The sequence below is a fragment of the Ciconia boyciana genome, chromosome 9, assembly GCF_034638445.1.
Source record: "Ciconia boyciana chromosome 9, ASM3463844v1, whole genome shotgun sequence".
Lineage (NCBI taxonomy): Eukaryota > Metazoa > Chordata > Aves > Ciconiiformes > Ciconiidae > Ciconia > Ciconia boyciana.
In genome coordinates, this window is record NC_132942.1 from 23,771,295 (window position 1) to 23,793,117 (window position 21,823).

At 54.6% G+C, this 21,823-nt stretch overlaps 2 protein-coding genes across 5 annotated transcripts; one reads left to right on the plus strand and one right to left on the minus strand.

The window, feature by feature from the left end:
- Positions 1-182: 182 nt before the first annotated feature.
- LOC140656727 (C-signal-like) lies at positions 183-10,608 on the minus strand. 2 transcript variants are annotated; one of them, XM_072872795.1, is made up of 6 exons: positions 2,410-2,556; positions 1,988-2,039; positions 1,555-1,742; positions 1,063-1,221; positions 586-705; positions 183-296 (listed from the first exon to the last, which is right to left on the minus strand). In XM_072872795.1, exons 1-6 carry the CDS (start codon positions 2,554-2,556, stop codon positions 183-185), a joined length of 780 nt encoding a protein of 259 aa, XP_072728896.1. The 2 variants fall into 2 exon arrangements, with proteins under 2 accessions (XP_072728896.1, XP_072728897.1); XM_072872796.1 differs by lacking the exons at positions 1,988-2,039; positions 2,410-2,556 and adding an exon at positions 10,255-10,608.
- A 128-nt stretch (positions 10,609-10,736) lies between these two features.
- On the plus strand, positions 10,737-16,186 carry LOC140657023 (C-signal-like). Of its 3 annotated transcripts, none has more exons than XM_072873447.1 (6): positions 10,737-10,906; positions 13,043-13,094; positions 13,904-14,145; positions 14,505-14,663; positions 14,967-15,077; positions 15,803-16,174. In XM_072873447.1, exons 1-6 carry the CDS (start codon positions 10,760-10,762, stop codon positions 15,914-15,916), a joined length of 825 nt encoding a protein of 274 aa, XP_072729548.1. In that variant the 5' UTR covers positions 10,737-10,759; the 3' UTR covers positions 15,917-16,174. The 3 variants fall into 3 exon arrangements, with proteins under 3 accessions (XP_072729548.1, XP_072729549.1, XP_072729550.1); XM_072873448.1 differs by having other exon boundaries at positions 13,955-14,145; positions 15,803-16,128; XM_072873449.1 differs by lacking the exon at positions 14,967-15,077 and having other exon boundaries at positions 15,803-16,186.
- The last annotated feature ends 5,637 nt before the right edge of the window (positions 16,187-21,823 follow it).

Below are 21,823 nucleotides of genomic sequence, written 5' to 3' on the forward strand. Positions count from 1 at the left end.
TATATGCAAAAATAACTCTGAAGTTCTCTCAAAGCATTAGTGAAGACTCTTACAATGATAATTAAAAGTAGACCAAGAGGAAGGCTCAAATAGTGCTACTTATTATTTACAGACACAAATTTATTAAGACACAGGCACAACAGCAGCAAAGGGACCTGCTGCCAGGGTCCTGGGCTGGCATCTTACCAGGGCACAACCTTCCCTTCCCAGTCCAGGAAGGTCCCAGTCTCCTTCTCAGAGAGGGAGGAGAGCACCTTCAGCATCCCTTGTACGCTCTCATCCACTGTCACAGGGGGCTGCAAGAGCAGAGGGAGTAACAGCCATGTGCCCAAGGCCTGCCTAAGGTCTGCCTTGGAGCACATCATTGCTCAGGGCTTGGGGCTGTCTGGCATGAGTGAGGAGAGACCAGCACAGGGCAAGAAGAGTTCCCCATCTCTCATCTCCTTCCCTCATGTGCCTCTAGCTCAGAGCATCTGTCAAAGAGCTCTCCCAGAGCCTAGCATGTCTGGGACACTTCAATCTACTGGAAGCTCTGCATTCCCAAATAGAGAGGTTCTTCCAGACCTTGGCTAAAAGCTCTTTTACCTTTTGTGATCCTGAGCCCCCCATGTCCGTTTGCACCCAGCCAGGGTGGAGAGCAACGCAGAGGACACCATATTCTCGGTACCCCAGGGACTGGCACTTGGTCAGCATGTTCAGAGCAGCCTGCAGGGAGACAGGGCAGGGATGGCAGTGGGAGGGGAAGAGTGCCTGCAAGGGGACACCTGCAGACCCCACGGCTGGGGCAGGGGAGGGCAGGTGGAGCCAGCTCCCCAGGGCACACAGTGCTGATGCACTATCCCCACCAGACACCCAGCCCAGCCAAAGGCCTGTTCTGGCACATCCCTCTGAGGTGGGACTTGGGGCCAGGCAGGGGAATGTGCCGTCAGAGGGACCCAGTGACTGACAGGAGCTCCATCACAGTGCAGAGAGGTGCAGGGACTGAGAGGGAGGTTGGAAGGCATGCGAGATCATTTGGAGAGGAAAATCTCTGGGCTCATGCCCAGCACAGTGTGGCAGTACCTTGCTGCAGCGGTAGGAGACAACTTGTCCATAATCCCATAAATAGACTTCCTCAATGGAGCCCGCAGAGCTGGACATGTTGATGATGGCTGCCTTGCTGCAGCTCAATGCTGAGCCTGGGCTCCCCTGAGCAGCTTTCTTCAGCAACGGCAGGAACGCCTGTCAGGAGGAGAGAGGAGAGGAGACAGGGGCACACATGGAGGTGGCACAGGTGGACCAACTCCTTACACAGTGGGCAACGTTAGCACCAGCAGTGGAGCATTCTCCCTCATCTCCCCACTGCCCCAGCCCACCAGGCTGCAGCTCCTGAGCTCCAGCCTGCAGCTCCATGAGCTTCTTGTTGAGTGAGAGTCCATCGGGCACCGGAGCAGAGACAGGATCCTCTCCCACTAGCTCTTTGTGCCCCCCAGGATGGCCCAGATCAGGGGGCCAGGGCCACAGGAAGGGATGTTCCCCGGAGCTGCGCTGCAGTGCTGGGGGTGAGCGTCTCACCTGGCTCAGCAGCAGGGGCCCGATCGTGTTGGTGGTGTAAATCTGGGTCATGTTCTCCAGCGTCTCATTGTCAAGTGAGTTTGGCTTTGCAATTCCAGCATTGTTGATGAGGATGTTCAGCCCCAAGTCCCCCAGCTGCTCCTGGACTCTGGCTGCAGCCACCTTGATGGTGGCAGGGTTGGTGACTTCTGCAGAGCCGGCACAGGGGAGGTCAGTGCCCACACCCCCGTGGTGACTTGGAACCCCCTGTGTCCCCCCCAGGGATGGCAGTTCCTGGTGTCACCAAAGGCACCGGCCCATCAGCATGGCTCCCTCCCAGCACTGGGCTCCCAGAGTGTGTGTGGCGCCCAGGCACATGCCAGGTCTGTGGGGGGCTGTGGGGCTGGGCAGAGAGGAGAACTGGGGGGAGGGACCCCCACCTCAGGACACCTACCAAGAGGGATGATGACCAGGTTGGGGTGCCTGGAGGCCAAATTCTGTAGCTCCTGCAGGAGAGGGAACCATGTGGGCACAGAGAGGCTGGACTGGCTGTGCAGAGGCTCAGCCTTTCCCAGGCAAAGCCCGCATTGCTCCGGCTCTGTCCCTGCACCGCCTCATGCCCAGCACACTGCTCTGGCTGCCCTGCTCCCCTCAGATGGGGCTTTGTGTCTCCCTCACACACCACGTGCCACTGTCCCCTCCGCATGACCCATGCACAGCTGGTCCCACAGCCATCCCAACCCGGCTGCCCTGTGCCACAGGTGCCCGACTGCAGCTCGAGCCCTTTACAAACCTCCTCCCTGCTCCAACCTGCTGCCCTGGCACTGAGTGCTCCTGTCCCCCAGCAAAACCCACTGTGTCCCAGCCTGGCCTCACCTGTGCTCGCTGTCCCTTGGGGTCCCGACAAGCCGCAAAGACCCACTCAGGTGGGTTTGGCAGCCCCAGGAACTGCTGGACAAGCCCCAGGCCGATTCCCCGGTTGGCCCCAGTCACCAGAATGGAGCGGACGCGAAACTCTCCCATATCACTTCTCCTCCCTCTGCTCCAGCCTGCATTGTTTGCTCAGCTCCCTAATGCTTCTTTATAGCATGTTCCATGGCCCCCCCACCCACTCAGGGCTTGCACAAACCCTTGGCTCCAGGTACAATCTCTCCAGCTCTTTGAACTCTCTGGGACACAGTTCCTGGCTGGGAGCCAGCCCTCATTACCAAAGGGCAAAAATCACTTGGCTTTTTCAGGCAAATTCAGCTGACCTTGGGAAACCCGGCCCTATAATCCAGGAGCTACTGGCCAGCCTGGCCAGGAGAAGCCATCATGGGTGAGGAGGGAGGTAGCAGCATGTGGGAGGGATGTGGGATGCCCCACATCTCAGGTGGGTTTTACAGCTTCACAAGCATTCCGCGGGCTACACAGGCTTTCCACGTCGTACCAGGCCGTGCCTCAGATGGCCATGAGCAGATGTTCTCTGCCTTGCTCTTGCCTCTTCCAAGCCAATGCCCATTCACTGATTGTCCCATGAAAGACGTGTGAAGTGGAGCAAACCCAGTGTGGCCTACTGGCAGAAGGAAGTGGACTTGCATGGCCTGCACATCACCATGCTGCTGTTCATGCACTCCATCCCTTTGGGTGCAGTCCTAAGTTGAGCGGTCCCTCTTCCCAGAATGGGAAGCAATGGCAGCAATGGAGACGGTGACATTATTGACGTGTCACCTTCTCTCCTGGGATGTCTTGGCAGTAGTGTTAACCAGAGCCACTTCCTCTCAGCTGCAGTGCCAAGTGAGCCCTCATGCTCCAGCAGCAGCTGCTTTCCTCCTCTCCACTCCTATCTGCTTTCTGGGGCTTAGCTGGCAGATGCCATGGGGCAGGCAGGTTCTCCCCACAGCCCTGGGACAATGCTGCCCAGGGCACCCTCCCCAAACCCAGTCGGGGGAATGTAGCTTGGAGTAAGGATGCCCATTTGGTGGTCCAGCTCTGCCATCCTCAGTCCTACACTTGTGTCTGACTCGGTCCTGCTCTAAGTCTGCAGCATCCTCACCCTCATATTGCTGCTGCATTCACCTTCCCCCCAAACAAAACTACTTTAAAGTATGGATGTGCCAAAGTTTGGTCCCAGGAAGCCCTCTGCACCTCAGGCCAGTCGCATGGTCACCACGGTGCCACCAAAACAGGCAGTCTCGCCCTGCTTCACTCACCTCCCCATCTCATATTTCAGCAGCTGACTCAAGGGCTCGGGGACCTGACCCTTGTTGCAACGGGGAGGGGAGGATGCGGCAACCAGCCCTGCCCAAAGCAGGGATGAAGCTCCATTACGGTGGCGGTGTCCACTGTGCCTCTTCTGTGTCTGAGCTGGCATGGTCCAGCTGCACAAGGGATTGAGCCTTCCATCCCTAGCCTGCCTTCACCAGGCTGTCCCCCAGGCAATGGCTCGGGCGGTGACAGTACACATTAATCCAGCACAGGACAGGTGAGTGGTTTTTGTCAAAACAGCACAGACCACATCTAGATCTGGACGTCATGCCTTCGAGAAATATTCTCATTGACAGCAATCAGTTCTTTCCCAGATATGTTACAAATTATTTGAATGTATATAAAGCATGTTCCAAAAGGCATATTTACCAAATAGCAGTGTTTTAATGACATTTTTTCAAGTAGAGGCATGCCACAAATCACAGTGGAAAACTTCTCCGATTTCTTTTTGCTAGGTTCCTGGTGTTGAAATATCATCACCATATACCTGTTTGAGAGAGAACTGAATTTTGCACATCTCATCTCAGCATCTGAGCATGAGATACTAAATCCCTTTGATACGCCTGCTCTTCCAGACGGACCTGGCATGCATGTCTCTCCCCAGCTCTAAGGGGCTCTGTAATTCCCCCTGTACCCTGGAACACGCAGGCTGGCGACAGCACCAGCTTTTCCTCTTCTCCTGTAGCAAGCTTTGTCAGCAGATGTTCATTTGCTCATTTTACTCATACTCTGAGTAAAATTTACCATTTTGTTTGCTTGGTGTAAATCCTGAGATAAAGGCCAGAGCACATGACAGAAAGGCACACAAACACACTGTGCTTTCTGGCACGGCAAATGAAAAATAATCTTTGTTGGCAGGCGATAGCCAGTGTTTCACCTTCTGGACCTTGTGGAAGATGTTCCCTGCTAATGTATTTGTTTAGTTCCTCTGCTGTTATTCATAAGACATTGCATACAGTACAATACCAGCACATTAAGCATTGACTCATTTCATTCACTTAGTAAGACAACCTCATGACAACCAAGACTGGAGGTCTCTTCTACTGCCTGCAGCTTTTCTTTCATAGCAATGCCCTTTTTTGTGGCCCCATGGTTCTTTCTGCACCAGCATTCCATGAACTAACTGTTGCTTCGATGGCGATCTAGCGCTGTGCTGTCCAGCTTCTAGGTGAGATATCCCTCTGGGGGAACATGACAGCAGCAATTGGCTCCTGCCCTCTTGTGCATCTGCAGCTTGCATTTGGGAGCTGATTACAGATCTTCCCTCTTCCCCCTTCCTTGACCCTGCCAAGTCTCAGTCTCTCCTTAAGCTCCACGTGTTTCACTCTTTTACCCATTTTCTTTCCTGAGGCCAGTCAGACCTTATTCTGCTTTTCTAATTCTCCACATGGGGCTGAGGCTTCTTTTGTCTAATGAATTCTTGCTGCATATCAACAGTACAAATCTCTGGGTCTTCCAGCTGTCTCAGTCAGATCTCTCACTGAGGACCCTGACAATTCTCCCCACCTCAGCACACCTCCCAGATCGCAGGACTGGCTTTCAGGCTCTGTTAGGTCATTTCAATAGCCTTTTCTATATTTTCACTTTTTAATGACCACAGACCACAACTCTACTTGCCGATACATGCCATTTGCACGAGAGCTGTGCTCCTCCAAACAGGCTTCCATGGTTTTCTTCTTCTAGGTGGAGGATGAGGCCATCACCCACAGTCTGTTAGAAATCTCCACAGTGCCTCAGAACCAGACAGCATCAGAAACAAAAAAATTAACCTTTTAAAATCTCCTATTTTTTGCTCTGTCATCACATTTTTGTAGCCTTCCACTGTTTTGGAGTCATAACTTCATAACATTAACTTTGCTCTGGGGCCCCATGCTGCATCATTGATCATTAGAGTTTAAACAAGTGCTGCTGCTTCAGGAGTCAGAGTCCAACCTGGCGCGAAGAGGCAGAGGAAAAAGCAACCAGCCTTGCCTGGCTCACCACCCAGCCTCTTCACAAGTGCCGCTGCTGTCCCCAGGCCTCTGGAAGGGACCTCAGACCAGCTCCTGAGAAGGGATTCGGATGGTTCATTTGCTCTGAAACGTTCTTGCATGGTCTAAACCTTAAGCTGAGCATTAAGGTCCTTCTGTACACCCCTCTCCCATAACCCCTCAGACAGCCATATTTCACATGTGGATGCTTTCCATCTCCCCAAGCTAGGAAGAGTCAGAGCCAGTTTTCCAAGACACAGTCACACCTCCTCCTCTATCAGTTGCTGAAAGCTGCACAAAGGGCAATGACAGTGCTGCTTACAGAAGTATTGAGAAATATGCTTTTCTTTGCTAGCCAGGAGAATGGGTGTGTGGCACAATTATCTTTAGTACATTTAATCTACCCTGTAAGTAAGAATAAACTTGCTACTATTTATCAAGCCTATTTGCTCCACGATGTATTCAGGGCTGTTTCGGCCATGTCATCACATATTAGTCACTTGCTTGACAAATCAATAGATAGTGATGAATGAACTGCTAATCAAGGTGTGGGGTGAGACCTACCCAGCCCTGTAACTGTTTGAAGCTGGGCAGGTCATGTCCACCTGCCCTGACTCATTTTCTTTTTGGCTGAAGAGGACTAGTGACACCCCATTGTGAAGAGATCGTGCAGGGACTAAAGGTGAGATTCTGACCTTAAATGCAGCTCCCAAAGTGAGGAGGTCCCAAGTAAGGCTTCTCATGGTCCTTTTTCATAGCTTTGCTGTTTTCCCCACAGACCGATCCAGGTTACACCTGCATTATATCAGATCTGGCCTTGAGCCCAGGAACCCAAACTGCTGGCAGCAGGGAAAGCAGATGCAAAGCACTCAGGACCCTGGCATAGCAAATGGTGTCTTAACATGAGACGAAAACAAGGCTGAGGCAGGTTTACGAGCAGCCTCTGCCCAGTGCAGAGGACAGCTACAGGAACTGCTGGGTTTCTTAAGATCCAGATGAATCTGTGGGGAACCATATGCCACTTGTGGCTTCCTCAGGCAGGGAGTAAAGACATTCCTCCTTTTCCAAGCTTATGGTGGGTTCTCTGGTCCAGACTCCAGAAAATCCTGCCAAAGCCCCTGAGCCAGGGGTTTGCTTAGAAGCAAAGCATTTCTGAAGACCTCAAACTAGCTCATTGGAAATGGCAGGCACAGAGGCTTAGATGGAAGCTGGGCTGGATGATTAGTGCTGACAGGAGTCGAACACAATGCCAAGAGAGGCACAAAGTGCAGAAAACACCTTCACTCCCCACATTCATGCACCAGACCCAGGGACAAGTGGGTAGAGCAGGATGGGGGGACTCTCTACTTGTGCAAGAGAGCACAGAGGAGCCAGTTTTCCTTCAATGCTGCTGGTCTTGGGCAGGGTGAAGGGGCACAGCCACCTCCTGCCCAGAACAGCTGTCCCCATCACAGCTGAGCTGGTGGTGGAAGCCAGCTCAAGCCCCACCGCACTGCTGATCAGGGAGTGGAATGAGAGGGGAAGGACAAACAACTGAGCCTTTTGCTTTCCCTTCCAACCTGATGGTGTGAAAAATGTTGACCCATGTACTTTTCATAGTCCGAGTACAGACAGAGCACTACTGATTTAGATTGAGTTTCAGAGCCCATGAGCTTGATTCAGTTGCCCAAAGACAGACACTGGCTCGATGACTATGGAATTCTTGTAAGGTACTGGACTGTACTGGTCCCGTTTTAGGACTGTCAGGAAACGTACACAGAGAAAGCACGGAGACAGAGGCTTCCCTGCAAAGTCTCTGTCTATTAGCATCTCTCTAACACTAAGAGATGTGCAACAAGCTCTGGCTAGGTCACTGCACACTGGTTTCACAGGAACTGACTTCTCATTGCAAGGAAGGAGAAACAAAAGCAAAGGTGGTTTGGGTGCTGTCGACTCTGCCCTAGGCTTGCAGAGGCCACACACCCATGTTCCCTGCAGGACTGCCCCCATGCAGCCTGAGAAGTGTCCTGAACACAACTGCCATCTGGCCTAATGCTCAGGGTTGAGTGGTATTGAGGATAATGGGACAGCTCACTGCAACTGCAGAGCCTTGAACCCCTGCAGAGACCTCAGCAAAGGGGATTTTTTCCAAGTAAATCTTTCTCAGAAGAGGATTTAAAATGCTCAGACTCTCCATGCAACCTCACTTGGGCCACAGTGTTTGGACCCAGGGTCACCTAGGGGACTCAAACTGGGTTCAGAAACACTTTTATGGGGACATTCCTCTCATGAGAGCAGTCAAAAGACCTCAGCTACCTGGGTGCAGCATTGCTGGCAGCTCTGACAATTGGTCATGGGGACAGAGCCACATTGCCAGGGCCCACAGGGGCACTGCAGGTCCCCACTGGCCTCTTTTCTGCCACCTTCTGGGGGCAGTTATCTGGCTGGGTTATCCTTCCTTCTTCAGCACGATGCCCTGAAGAGGGACCTCAGAACCACCAAGCAGGACAAATTTGCTTTCTCACTATTATATTTGCTAACAGGGATGCTTGAGAATGGGCTCTCATACGTGACACAGAGATATGCCCCATCTCAGTAACACTAAGGAACAGGCTAAATGTCCAGCTTGCGAATGGCTTGGTTTGACATCCATGTGTAGGAGTGAGAGAAGGAGGCAGGACTTTACGTGATAGGTGGATACAGTGCTGGGAAAAAAAACAACTTCTTTCCAGCCCATCTTCTTTGCTAAAGCCAAAACATATGTCCCTCCTCCTAAAACTGCATTACCCCACCAGCTGCTCTGTGATGAGAACCCAGCCTCTCAACTGGTAGGACCTGGACATTCAACTGACACCCTAAGAACCACACCAATATAAGACACAGGAAAAATTCTTAAGCCTGCAGTGGGACTTGTTCCTCTGTATGGAACATCTCAGCTTCACGTCCTGTTTCTGAGGGATGCAGCAGGATGGGACATTAGTTGTGAGGGTCAGGTGGACCACGCCAGGGGCTGTTGCTTGGAGAGGTGGCTCTCACAGTGGGCAGTGAGGAGTTTTTAGAGACACCAAAGCTGTGTCCGCAGGACACCAGTGCCCACGAAGGTTAGGTGGGGGCTGAGGGCAGCGTGGCAGCAAACAGGTGGAACATGCTCATATTTATACACTCAAGTGCTCCAAAATTCAGTAATATCAGAATCAGGCTTTACCAGGCAGCAGGAAGTTACTGAGGCCTGTTGTAGAGAAACTAAAGCACTTGGGTAAGCTTTTGTTGTTGTTTGTTTCATTTCTTTTCATTACCTTCTGGAAGCCTCACAACATTTAACTAACAAGGTTTTTAAAAAAGTGATAATCCCCTATTTTGTACATGGGGAATTGAAGCATTAAAAGTGGGTCAAGCAATGTCCATATTGGGAAATATCCAATTACAGATGTTTAGAGCTTGTCTTTTTTCACAGTTCGCATTTATATTCAGAACAGGCTCCTACTGACTTCAGCTGTGGCTGCACATTAACTGTTTCTACACAGCAGATCACAGGGAATCCCCATTTCCAGGGCTTTTTGAAGCAAGCACCTAGAAAGAACTGGTTAACGTAATTTGCCTGCAGCATGCAGGATCTGTGTGGAATAGGTGGCCAAAAACCCATTCCTCAGTGTGGTTCACCATGATTGTTTGTACCCCTCTGTCCTCATTTGCTATGTATCTGCCGATCTTTGCAACAGATGGAGCAGCACTTCTGGTGACAAGTGACCTAACTGATGGCCTGAGCACAGAATGAGGCAGAAAAAGGGGAATGGAACCTTTAATTCAAATATATGCTATGAGGAGGGTTTCTGCTTCTTAGCATTTATTAGCATAATCAAAGATTTATTCCCAGTAAATTCCAATTTCTGTATCACTGTTCAAAACAAAAAGGTTCTCAAAGCATTTTTACATCCCAAGGCAAACTTGGGAGCAGTGGCACAACCATGTAGCTGAGCTGCAGTGGAGCAGGATAAAGTTAGCACAAATCACCTGATGCTATCACCAGATTAATACAATATCATTATTTATTTTCTGATTTATTTATTGGTATCAGAGGTGTTTTGTCCCGTGTTTGTCAAACAAAGATGAAAATAAGCAACAGAAATAATGATGCTTATATAAATCAGAGTTGCTCAGTCGTTACGTCATTGTTGAGCTCCTGGTTGTGCACTCACCATAATGGTATTTTAATGTTCTTTGTGCATCTGGTTATCCACACAATAATTGAAACTAAAACATCAACACCCACCTCCAGGCTGGCAGCAGAGTTGGTACATGCAGGTCCCCTCCAGACACAGTCCTCCAGCTGATGCTGATGGTGTCTTTTCTGTTTTTCCTTTCGCCTCACGCCCCATTTTCCCATCCCTAGCTGCCACCAAACCTTTTCCTTGCTCTACTTTTCCATGCCTTTGGTCCAGCTGTTGAACCAGGTACCTGACACTCATCAACAAAAACAAGAAAAATCCCCCCAAACACTTCCATCCCCAAACTGCAGCCTACTTACCCAATTTATCGTGTCTGATCATCATGGAGAGAGCCAAATGAGGTGCATTTCTGGACAGGCAATAAAGAGCATCTGTGAAGGATTCGGTGTACCTCCTTGATAAATTGGGTCAACGCTGGGATTTGGGTGGGTCCCCCTCCCCCCCCTCCATCTATGGGAAAAATCGCATTGCTGTGCCAAAGGTGCTGAAGACACCACTCCAGAAATGCTGTGAGCCTTCTCCCCTGCACCCCAGCCTTGGGAAGAGACGGGGGTCCCCTCTAGCCTCCCCAGAGCATCACTCCGGGAGCCGTCACTCCTGCCCGCAGGGATGCCGGAGCAGGCGGGGACCCCGGGATGGGGATGTGGTTGGTGTGTTTGTACTGAATATTAGATGGATATTAGATGGAAAGGAGAAAATCACACACACCCCCCGGCCGTTGGGGCAACTCCCTCCCGGCCAGCCCGGGGCCGGGGAGGCGGTGCCAGGCCGATCCCGCCCCGCTAGGGGCCGGGGAAGGCGGCGATGGCGGCGGTGTGGGCGCGCACGGTGCTGCTGACCGGCTCCAACCGCGGCATCGGGCTGGAGCTGGTGAAGCAGCTGCTGGGGGCACCGCGACCGCCTGCCTGGATCTTCGCGACCTGCCGGGACCCCGAGGGGCCGCGGGCCCAGGTCAGTGCGGGGCGGGGGGGGTCGGAGCAGGCAAGGGGGGTGTCGGCAGCACCCTTGGGTGCAGGCAGATGTGATTCGTTACACTCTCGGTTAGCTTCACCGGCGTGAAAAAAGCATTGCGGTCGCAGAGGACCTTGTGTTTGCACCGCACTCTGCCCGGTGTGAAAGTCCTGTGAAGGTTCACTGTGCAGCGGGCGAAGAATAAGCCGTGCCACCCTTAAAACCACGCTGCTGGGCTATTTGAGGCTGCATTGGCTGTGCCCCAGCTGGCCCTCCTGTGCCAAGGTTGAGCTGGTGTGAATTGCAGCAATGCTGCTCTGGCCTGTTCTGCAATATGTTACCGGTCTCTGCAAGAACTGGGGGTTCGTTAACTGGTGGAGCCTGAAAGCTGCTGTGGGATCCTCCTTCCCTTGCTTTCCACTTCACTAAAATTGGAGAGATTCACACGTGTTGCTTCAGCAGGAAATCACAGGAGCAAAGCATCACCGTGTTTCCAGCTTTCCTTAGGCCCAGCTTTGGTTTTCCTCTGCTTACTGTGACCAACTGAAATACCAGCAGGGAGACATTTGCTCTGATACTCTGGCTCCAGCTGATTTGTTTGCTGCATCTTCTCGCAGCTTGGCTGTGTGCAGAGATCACTCCTTAGGAAGTCCTTGAGATGTTCTTCATGTGCTTGCTGCCTGGCTCAGGAGTGATGACAGTGCAGTGAGAATCCACCCTGCTGCCAGCCCAGGGGTGCCCAGCTCCTGCTGCTGCTGGTGCCCAAGCTGGCTGAGACAAAGCTGGCTCAGGTCTCTTAATTTTTGCCCTGTTCTTCCCCCCACAACTTGCTGGGCTCGGGCAATGATGAGATCAGAGGACTTTTTGCAGGGCTGGCTGGACTGGAGCCAGTTTCCCACAGGTGGTCCATGCGCATCGCTCTCAACCATGGGATGCTTCTCTAAGCGTTGTCCAGCTGTGGTAGGGTGAGGGCAGCATCTTCATGGTGTTGCTGCTGAAGTCCGTGACCACAGGAGACTGTGGACAGAGTGACTCTCTGTCAGGCTGGTGCCACCGGAGGAGCCACATCGTTACTCCTGCCCCTTTGTGCCTGGATCAGGTGTCGGGGTGGGTGAGGCTGGACTTATGCTGGGGTGGTGCAAAGCTGTAGAGGCTAGCAGCTGGGCAAAACAGGGGAGGAGAAACGTCTGTTGGCCATCACAAACCATTTAGATGGATTTTCCATCACTTCCTGTGCCCAGGGGGATGTGGGAACATGGGGCCTGGTGGGGAAGCCCAGAGGTAACTGAAGGTGGACCACAGCCAGTGCCAGCAGCTCTCCCACTCCACGTTGGTAGGACGAGTCCCAGGGGAAGTGTCCCTTCACAGGAAGCCACCAATTTGAGTTTCCCCTGTAGCATTCTCCGTGGGCTTGTCTGTAAGAGGTTTTTAGTTCTAAAAGTAATAGTTTTGGACACATTGAATATGGTGTTTTGGTTTCTGTCATCTAAAACCTGCTATAGTTGAAGAAAGCTCAGAGCAAAGAGCTGCTAGGAACCGTAAAGTTGAAAGTTTTAGCTTTTATCCGTTTTGGCTTCTGAATCCTCTGTGTTTGGTGAAAATAATGAATAAAAATGTGCAAAGTGCTTCATTTCACTTGAGTGGGTGAGACATAGTGTCCAGAGCAGAGTGGATTCTGGGACTGGGCTATTTGGATCCAGATGTGACTTCCCCAAATGTCAAGTCTGATGTTGGCACTCATAGCCATTCTTCCTCCATCTCACTTCCAGCAGCATCTGGGAGACACTCCTGGCGGTATCCTTGGCCAGTTTGCATCATTTCCTGGGTGAGCTGGTCCCTAATAGTTTGCCCTCATCCTTTGCTGTGGCTCTGGCTGGGTTGTGCACATAGACCCTTTGTGAGAGTGGCCATAGTATCTTGCAGTTGTGGCTGTGTTGTGCTCTGAGCACATGCATGTTGCTTTGTGGAGCCTAGAAGAAGCCTGAGAACCTAGGCAGGTCCCCAGTCCAGCCATTCACAAGCACTGAGTAACATCTGGAAGATGTTTCCCTCAGGGTGGACCATTGCTGGTGCCCCAGGATGATGCTTGGCATTGACTTTGCCTCGTGCTGATTGTTTCCCTGTCTCTTTTTGTAGGAGCTGAGAGATCTGGCATCCAAACACCCAAACCTGATTCTTGTGAAGCTGGGTAGGTGCGCTCTGCCTCTGAGCTGGTAAATTTGTGGCTGCCAGCCACACTTGCCCTGTTTCTCCTCCCTCCCTCCCTGCCTTCAGGCTCTACATGGGTATCCAGTTCTTCAGTGCTGCTTTGAGTCCTGCTGCCAAAAGCCCAGCTTCTGCAGACCTGTCTCAGCCCCAGTACCCTGTTCCCTGGAGCCTCCATGGCCACAGGACCAGGAGGTTCTTGAGACCCATCCTGGGTGGCCTGTAGCTCCCCAAGCTGAGTGGCTGCATCCTTGCTCTGCCACGCAGCTGAGCTGCCTTGATCCCAAGTCCTGGGCGAGACCAGGAGGGCTCCGGGAGGAAGGCAGTTCCCGTGGAAATGCTGTACAATCGGCCCAGAGCCCAGGCAGGAGCTGTAGGGCCTTGCAGAGCCATCCCGCAGCAGGTCCCAGCACAGCCCCCGTGGGGACCGTCCCCTCCAAGACTGCCCTGGGTTCTCCAGAGCTTGCTCAGGCATGGACTTTGTCCACTGACAGGAGGCTGTGGCTGCTGGTGCCTGACACAGCGTGGGAGTCACAGCAGTGCTTTGCCACCATGGGGCTGTCGCCAGAGTGGCTTTGCCCGGTGGGCTGCCCCAGGGCAGGGTCCTTCAGCTGCTGGTAGTGGGGCACCCTGTGCAATGCGGAGGAGGCAGTTTTGGGATGAGTTGGGGCTTGTGGGTGCTGGGGTGCTCTGAGCTGGTTGCACAGCACCATCTGGTGCCCACAGATGGAAGGCCACACAGGTCGAGATGCATAGCTTTTGCTCAGCATCTTAACCTCCCTCTTCTCCCAGGCCCGCCGGGTGGACGCCATGGCTTTCAAACCCTGTTCTCTTACACTGCAGATGTTGCGAATCCCTCGGCTATTACTGATGCAGTGAAGATCGTGGAGGGGAAGCTGAACGGCACAGGCTTGAACCTGCTAATAAACAACGCTGGCATCTACACCCCAGCAGCATCGCTGGAGAGTGTAGACGCTGAAGAGATGATAAGGACATACAAGACCAATGCGGTGGGGCCAATGCTGATGGCCCAGGTAGGGATGAAGCTCTGTGGATGGAGCTTACCATGGAGGGGGAATTTAGCCCAGCTTGAGGGTAGCCCAGGCTGCCTGTGGTCACGATGGAGATCTCAGAGTGCTTTGCCAGGTTTCGTGGGGCTGCAGGAAGGAGGGGGCAGTGCTAGGGCTGTGCTCGCAGCCCAAGCCCTCTGTAGCCCCCCTGCGTTGTGCTGGGCTAACTGGGAGCAGGTAGGGCCACTGCAGCAAAAAAACTGGGCTCTCTTGGCTTCCCACTGTTCCTCCTCATCCTCCCTGCCGTAGGCAGGCTGGGTTGCAGTTGCCCTGAGTGAGGCTGGCTCGAGGCACAGGTGTCACAGAAGGTTGCTTCTCCCCAGGCATTCCTGCCCCTGTTGAAGAAGGCTGCCTGGGAGAGCACTGAAGAGGGACTGAGTTGCAGCAAGGCAGCCATCATCAACATCTCCACTATCATGGGGTCCATCGAGAAAACTCCTGAGTCCTTCTTCAAGCCTGTCATCTCCTACCGCTGCAGCAAGGTATGGAGACTGGGGACCTGCTCACATTCGTGAGCTCGGTGGAAGTTAGAACTGCCCCTTGCCAGGCCTGTTCTCAAGGCAGCACCTGAGATTGCAAGATGGAGAGTCTTATCCATGCTGATCACTGCCCGAGTTCCCTGGGCATCTCTCCATGTGCAGCTGCTGCCCACCTAGGGGACACACACACTATCTCTTGAAGACCTGGCATTGCTTTTTGTCCCTCACCATGAGGCAGCAATTGGAGGGGAGCCTGGTGCATGGAGCTTTCTACTGCCCATGGCTGATGCTTCCTTCCTTCCCCAGGCTGCCCTCAACATGCTTACCAAGTGCCAGGCTCTGACCTATGGGGAAGCCGGGATCCTCTGTGTGGCACTTCACCCCGGCTGGGTGAAAACCGACATGGGCAGCCAGGAGGTGGGTTTCGGCTGAGCAGGTCAAGGTGGGGACCCATGGGTGGAGACCCAAGCCTGCAAACTTACAAGTGGCAAGGGAGGTGCCTCGGGTGGCCAGGATGGCTCTCTGGAGGAGGCATCCATGTGAGAATGAGTTGCCTTTCAGGCTGCAAGTTGCCTGCATCTGTGTTGGGCCACTGCAGAACATGTGCATGCTGCCTGGGAAATAGCATCAGCACATGTCCATAGTGAGCAGGAGGCCTGTTCAGGGGGAAAAGGCTTTGGGTAGCCTGGAGATGTACAGAGAACATGAATCCAACAGAGCAGGGAGGAGAGGAGCAGCACCATCCCATCCTGTGCCCCCTTCCTCGAAGAGCTGCAGGTCCATGAGGTCTCCACTCATCCTGCAGGATCCCTGTTTTGGGGTGGGGGTGGTCCCTGCAGCCCTGGAGTTTTGAGAAGGCTGCACATAGCATCCCGCTTCCAGCAGATATCTTTTATGTGTCCTATTGGTTTAAGCCTGTAGCTGGCTTCCCAGCCCAAGCCACCTCCATCCAAGCCATCACTGGGCATGCCCATACCCAACCATCCTCCCATGTAATGGACCCATCCCACCTCCTGTGGCTCTCTACTCGGTCTGGGTGGAAGGAGCCTTGCTGCCAACATGCATGAGCTGAGCAGGTGCCAGTGGATGGCTGGAAATGATGATGGGGTCTCAGTCCTGCTCCTCACTTGTGCCCATTGCAGGCTGACCTGACAGTAGACACAAGTGTGCGGGGGCTGCTGTCTGTACTGCCGACCCTCACTGAGAAACACAGCGGGACACTGCTCAACTGGGAAGGTAAAGCTATTCCTTGGTGACCACTCTCTGTCCCTGTGATGGACCCTGCAGTGCCAGGTGACTCTCTGGGTGCCCTGGAGCACCGGGATGCTTAGCCCTCTGTGGCCTGCAAGGGACCTACTTGAGACTCCACCACTGGGTGTGCAGGGCAGCCTGTGATCCCTACCTTCACGTTGCTAATAAATAAAGTCAATTAGTGCATGTGCCTTCTCCCAGCTGCAATGCCTCCACCGAGACTGTCTCTGCCCTGTCCTGGAGCTGGCCCCTGCAAAAAATAACCCGGCATTATAGCAGTCTGCCTGCCTTGCCTTCGGCTGCTCCGAGCTGAAGGAAGGTCCCAGGGGGCATGTAACGAGCCCAAAGCCCTGCTGTCCTCCCTGACTGCTGAATGTGCCCAGGTCTGCTTGGTCTCTGCCATGCTTCCACCCAAAGCATGGTGTCTTTGCTGCAGAATTCTTGGGGGACTTTGTGCTGGACAGTGTCCTTGGGAGCAGCCTTGGGGCTGGGATGGGAGGACCAGTAGCACCACAGTCCAGTTCCACAGTCCCAGGCCAGACCTTCCCAGTGGATCCCCAACTAGGCATGGTACCCCTGTGTGGGGGAAACCCAGTCGCATGGGGGAGCACAGCATGGGAATGGCACTTCTGCAGGATGGAGAGGCTGAGAACTTCGGGGCTTCTGCATGGGTCAGGCAGCCCTGGGCTGCATGAATTTGCCCAGGAGGTGGTAACACCCCCAAAGAAAAGGACTTTGGTGTCATGCTGGTTTTTCCCAGGAGGGTTCTGCCATTTCTGGAAGGAGCTGCTGCTTGGGGGATATGGGGAAAAGGAGCCAAGGCTCCTTCAAAACCATGCCTAGTCTCAGGTGGGCAGAGCAACCTGGCTTGCAGGAGAGGCAAACCCACTCCTCTTTCCCTCAGAGGCCACCACCTCCTCTTTCTCATCTGGAGGGTCAGCTGAAGCACCTCTGTCCCTCGGGGTCTGGCCTTTTCTGGGGTCGTACCTCTCCCCAGGAGCGGGGGCTTGCCTGGCAGTACCTGCTTTGCTGGGAATCTTGAGGCCATGCACTGCTCTGCACAGGAGCCCCCTCATTTCCCAACCAGGAGCACAAATGCCGCAGTGCCCCCACCCAGGCCTCACCCCCCACAGGCAGACAGAGCGTTGAGGCAGTCTGCTGGGCTGGGGCCACCTCTCTGCCCCGCCGAGGCGAGCTGTGCCCCAAACAAGCTCCAACAAGCCCTGGTACCCACAGCCCGGTGAGTCACAGGCACCAGTGAGTTTTTCTTCCTCACCAGCTCCAGTTCCTCCCAAGCCTGTGGCATTTTGGTAGCCAAGACTTTTGAGAGGCCAGGAAAGGGGACAGCACAGAGCATCTGCAGCCTGGGTGCTAGCCTGGGCTTGGGGACAGGGTGCCCATGGCTGGAGGTAGCAGCGCTGCCAGAGCTTGTGAGCTTGGACCCCTGGCTCCTTGTACACCCTTCTTGGGGATCCTAAGCAGCCCAGGTGCCTAGCCAGGGATAGGAGGAGAGGCAAGATGCCCCTCTTGCTGGGAGCATCCCCAGGTTGAGAGAGGGTCCCTTACTCTGCAGGCACTTTCCATAATGGATGGGCAGGTCCTTTCTGGAGCAATTGCAGGAGCTGGGACACCTATGTCCAACCTGGGACCACTTGTCTCCTGGAGCTGGGGCTCCGCTGCCCCATCCCTGGCATGGGGCTAATGCCAACCCCTACCTGGCTGTGCCAAAGGAAGCCAAGCCCCCAGGCTGTTTGGAGCTTGCTGTCCCAGGCTGACATGCACTTTTCCAAGCCTGCGCTGTGCTTTCCAAGGCCCTTGGGAGATGGCGCTGCCAGCACCACTGTGGGGAGCTGTACCCATGCGAGGCACCCACTGCCGCATGAGTGCTCCCTGGCAGGAAGATGCTGGCCTTGGCTTTCTCCTCCTGCGCTCAGCATCTGCCAAAACAAACTGAGCCACACTGGGGATGGGGAGCGATGCTACTGCCCCAGCTGAGGGCTGCTTCATCCTCGGGGAAGCTCTGAACCATCCGGGCTGTTCCCAGCCCCCTGATCTCCCATGCAAATGCTCACTTGTCTTTGCTCTTTTCTTTCCCAGATCATATCTGTGGCCAGAGGAGTCAGTGTCCACCTGGGCACCTACCTGGGCATTTGTCAGCACTGTGATGGCAGCAGGAGAGAAATCCCTTGTGAGGAATGGCTGAGGGACAGGAGCATGGGTGAAGGGCCTGCAGCTGTAGGGCTGTGCTCAGCCCAGCACTGGCTCAGAGACATGGCCAAGCCTCCACCGAGCGCCCTTCCTGCCCCTTGGCAGAGGTTCTCCTGGCCCAGTTGCTCTGCACAAGCCAGCTGGAGCCTGGCCAGTCACTGCCGGCTGGCTCCATGCCCATCTATCTCCATGTTTCTCCCTTCTGCCCCATGCCATGTGCGGGATCCTGGGAGATGAGCTATGCCAGGGATCTCACTGTTGCTTGCAGGCAGCTTATAGCCCCCCTGTCACCATTGCCAGCCCCGTGAGATGGATGCAGCTGCTCCCCTGGGAACATGGGGAGAAATAGAACTGCTGAAAGCTAGGACAAGCTCCATCAGCTTGGCTGATGGTCTGCAGTGCTGGTAATGCAGGATGCTGTGGCAGCAGCATTTTGGCTGAGCTTGGGAGGCTGACAAATCTGTGAGCATCTCTCTCCAGCCCCCTGGGAACTGGGACATCACAGGGTGGGCAGGTCACCCAGGACGTGGGTAGCCCTGTGTGCTAAAGGTGGTGGGAGGAGGAATGGGAAGCTCTGCAGGTGAAGTCCACTCTGGCATTACTAGAAGCCCAGCTGCTGGGGATGAGAACAAACCTTGAGAGGCTGCTGGACTTTGAAGCACCATGAGCATCAGCCTGTAGGAAGCCCAGCGCAGCAGTCTTCCCTTCAGGTGCCAGGACAGCTGGCTAATTGCAGTGGAGAGCCAAGTGGCAGCAGGTCAGTCGATCCCATTTTTCAAGCCAACAGGAGGCTGGGGCAGTATGACCCAGCTTGGACCTCTGCAACTGGGAATTACCCTCGGTGAGTGCTTTGCCATTACAAGTGAGGCCAGTTGCTGCCCAGGAGCCCATCCTTCCACACTCCAAGACAAGGCTCACCCCAGGGAGCACATGCTGGAGCTGAGCTGCCAGGAGCTGTGCCAGCCATGGTAACTTGGTGGCCAGGGATGCCTGAGCACCTTAAGGTGCTTCAGGACATGTGCTCCTCAAGAAGCCTCAGTGAGGGGTCAGACGGGCAGGTCTCCCTGCTCAAATGCTTGCCAAGTGGTGTCAGCTTTTCCTTTGCACAAGTTCTGGGTGTTTGTGCTCATGCAGCTGATTATCTCCCCGTTTCCTCTCCTGCCTGATGTTTCCTGCCTCGCTCACTCCCTTTTGCTGGCTTTGCCCTTTGTGTCAGGCTTGTCTCCTGGCTCTGGGCAGCGTCAAACCTCAGCGTCCCTCCTGCCCACCATGATGGTAATGTGCAAGTCCTGAACATCATGCCCTGTGCCCTTTCAGTGGGCTGCAGCACAGAGCCCCAGGAGACACTTGAAATGCCAGCTCCACCTGGCCATCTAGCAGCTCCTTGGGAGCATGGGCAAGCTGGGACAGAGCAAGGATGATTTAGGATCCATCTCTATTCTGAAGCTGGGGGACAAGTGCCAACTGGACCAGCGCAGTGCCTGTCCTATAACACGCATGTCACTGCTGCAGGGGGCTGCTGGGTCCAGCAGTAGGGAAATCTGGACAATCCCTCAGGGACCCTTCACATAGGGGCTGCACAAGGGCACAGGAACCTGGCTGGGGACTTCCAGGGACCGTGGGCGGGGAGGTTGTCACCCAGAGCAGCTCAGACTGCCTCTGCCAGCCCCTGTGGGGCTGCAGTAGCGTCTGGGGGCAAACACATCTCTGCTCTGGGAAGCCCAGGCTCCAGGGACCAACCTCAGTGCACATTTGGTGGTGGGAAAGGCCCGTATTTTCCAGGGTCTTCCACCAGCCACCCGCTTTCAGACCAATAGCCAGTGTCAAAGACTTGTTGCACCAGGAGCTGGGGTCAGACATGTCCATGGGTCCGGACAGGAGCACGGAGGACATGGGGAGTCCTGGCAGGACTTGCCAGGATCAGGGCAAGACCCATTTTGAGAGGCAACCTCCCATGCCCAGCTGGGGCAAACAGCAGCAGGCAGAGCCCCCATGAAAGGCAAAGCCCGCTCCAGGAGGAGAGAGGCAAAAGAGGAGACTGGGAACGGAAAAGGGCTGCTCCTGTGACACAGATGCAGCTGTGGAGGTGGAGCAAGAGGCAGGTCACAGCCAGCACACGAGGAAGCGCTGGGACACCAGCGGAAGGACAGCCAGCGTGGCCAGAGTGGCCGGTCGCAGCAGCTCCAGGTGCAGCAGACCTTCGCTGACTGGGGAAGGACCAGGAGCGGAGGCAACCAGAACTGCAGGGACCTCAGCCAGGACCTGGAGATCCCCTTGGCAGGAGTCTTCTTCCAGACAAAACAGCTCTTTGTTTTGCCAAGGTGCGGGCACTGTCCATGGCATGGGGGGACAGGGCAGCAGGATGGCCACGGTGGGGACACCTCTGTGCCAGGCGGCACTGCGGTCCTGTGGCTCAGAGCTCCAGGTGACCATTCTCAGAGCCACCAGCAGTGGGGTAGACATGCTGGGAAGGCTGGATCATCTGGGGACCTGCAGCTCTCTGGGGGGTGCAATGCTGGGAGGGTGCTAGGGCCCAGGGCTGCCATCAAAATACTGGGACCCAGCGTGGGTGCATGAGAAACGAGGCTCAGGAGGAAGCACATCCCAGTCCCTGCAGCACGAGGGCTGCCAAGGAAGCCAAGTGGGGTCAGCAGATAATGTGTTGAGGCTTCCTCCGGCACGCCGCAGCTGCGAGCTGGGGCTGCTCCACAGCTATCTGGCCCTGCAGAGCCCCAAGCATCCCTTCTCCCTCTGCTGTATTATTGTTAAGCCGGGAGGAAGCAGCTCAGCAAGTCCCACCTCAAGCTTTTAACCTGCTGCTGCCTGGCCTGCTGCTCTCTGCTCCGGTTGGCCAGAGCTGGGAAGGCTCCACAGCTGCCCTGGGAGGACAGTTTGGCATGGGGGGCTTGCTGCAGGCTTTACCTTCCTGGGACAAGCAGCACCCCCCAGCAGGTCTCCCCTGAGCCATGCTGTCTCCCATAGGTCTCCCACAGCCACCCTTCCAAAGGGTGGACACTGTCATTGTCATCTCAGTGTGGAGAGAAGGTCCTGAAGGCTTTACGTGCCGATGATTCCCTCTTTGCTCTCTCTTCCCCCTTTTAGCTGGTCAGATCCTGTCTGGTGCTTCCTCTGGAAGCCCCCCTAGTCTGCTGGGGGGGCACCCTGGAGGCAGCAGCTTTACCAGCTTTGCACAGATTTAACCCAAATACCTAATAAATGGTTTGGAGAAAATCCATCTTGAGGAAGAAAATTGCAGCACTTCACCAGCTTCATTTGAAGAGCCAGGGTTTAATTGAACCCCAGGGTCTCCGGAGGTGCTACCTGCCACTCCCTGGATAAGTGGAAATCAGACAGACATCTCAGCCACCTTCTCCAGATTGTTGTCTTCTCCCGCAACTGAACTCAGCCAAATTGTCCCCCACCTTCTTGTCTGGCAAGGAGGGGACCTCAGTGTCCTGTCAGCACAGGCTGGAGCTGTGTCCTCCCCAGAGCTGGCCACCGTGGGACGCCTTTCTCAAGCATCGGTGTCCATGCAGGAGCAGAGGTAGGTCACCCAGCTGCTGAGCCTGCCAGGGTGATGCAGAGATGCTCCACGCTCTCCTGCAAATACACCGCATATGTTGACATGCGCATTGCACACCCCGGTGCCCCATGTGCACCCCCAGCATAAACCAGCGGGTTGCCTGGGCCAGCCTGCTCCCTGC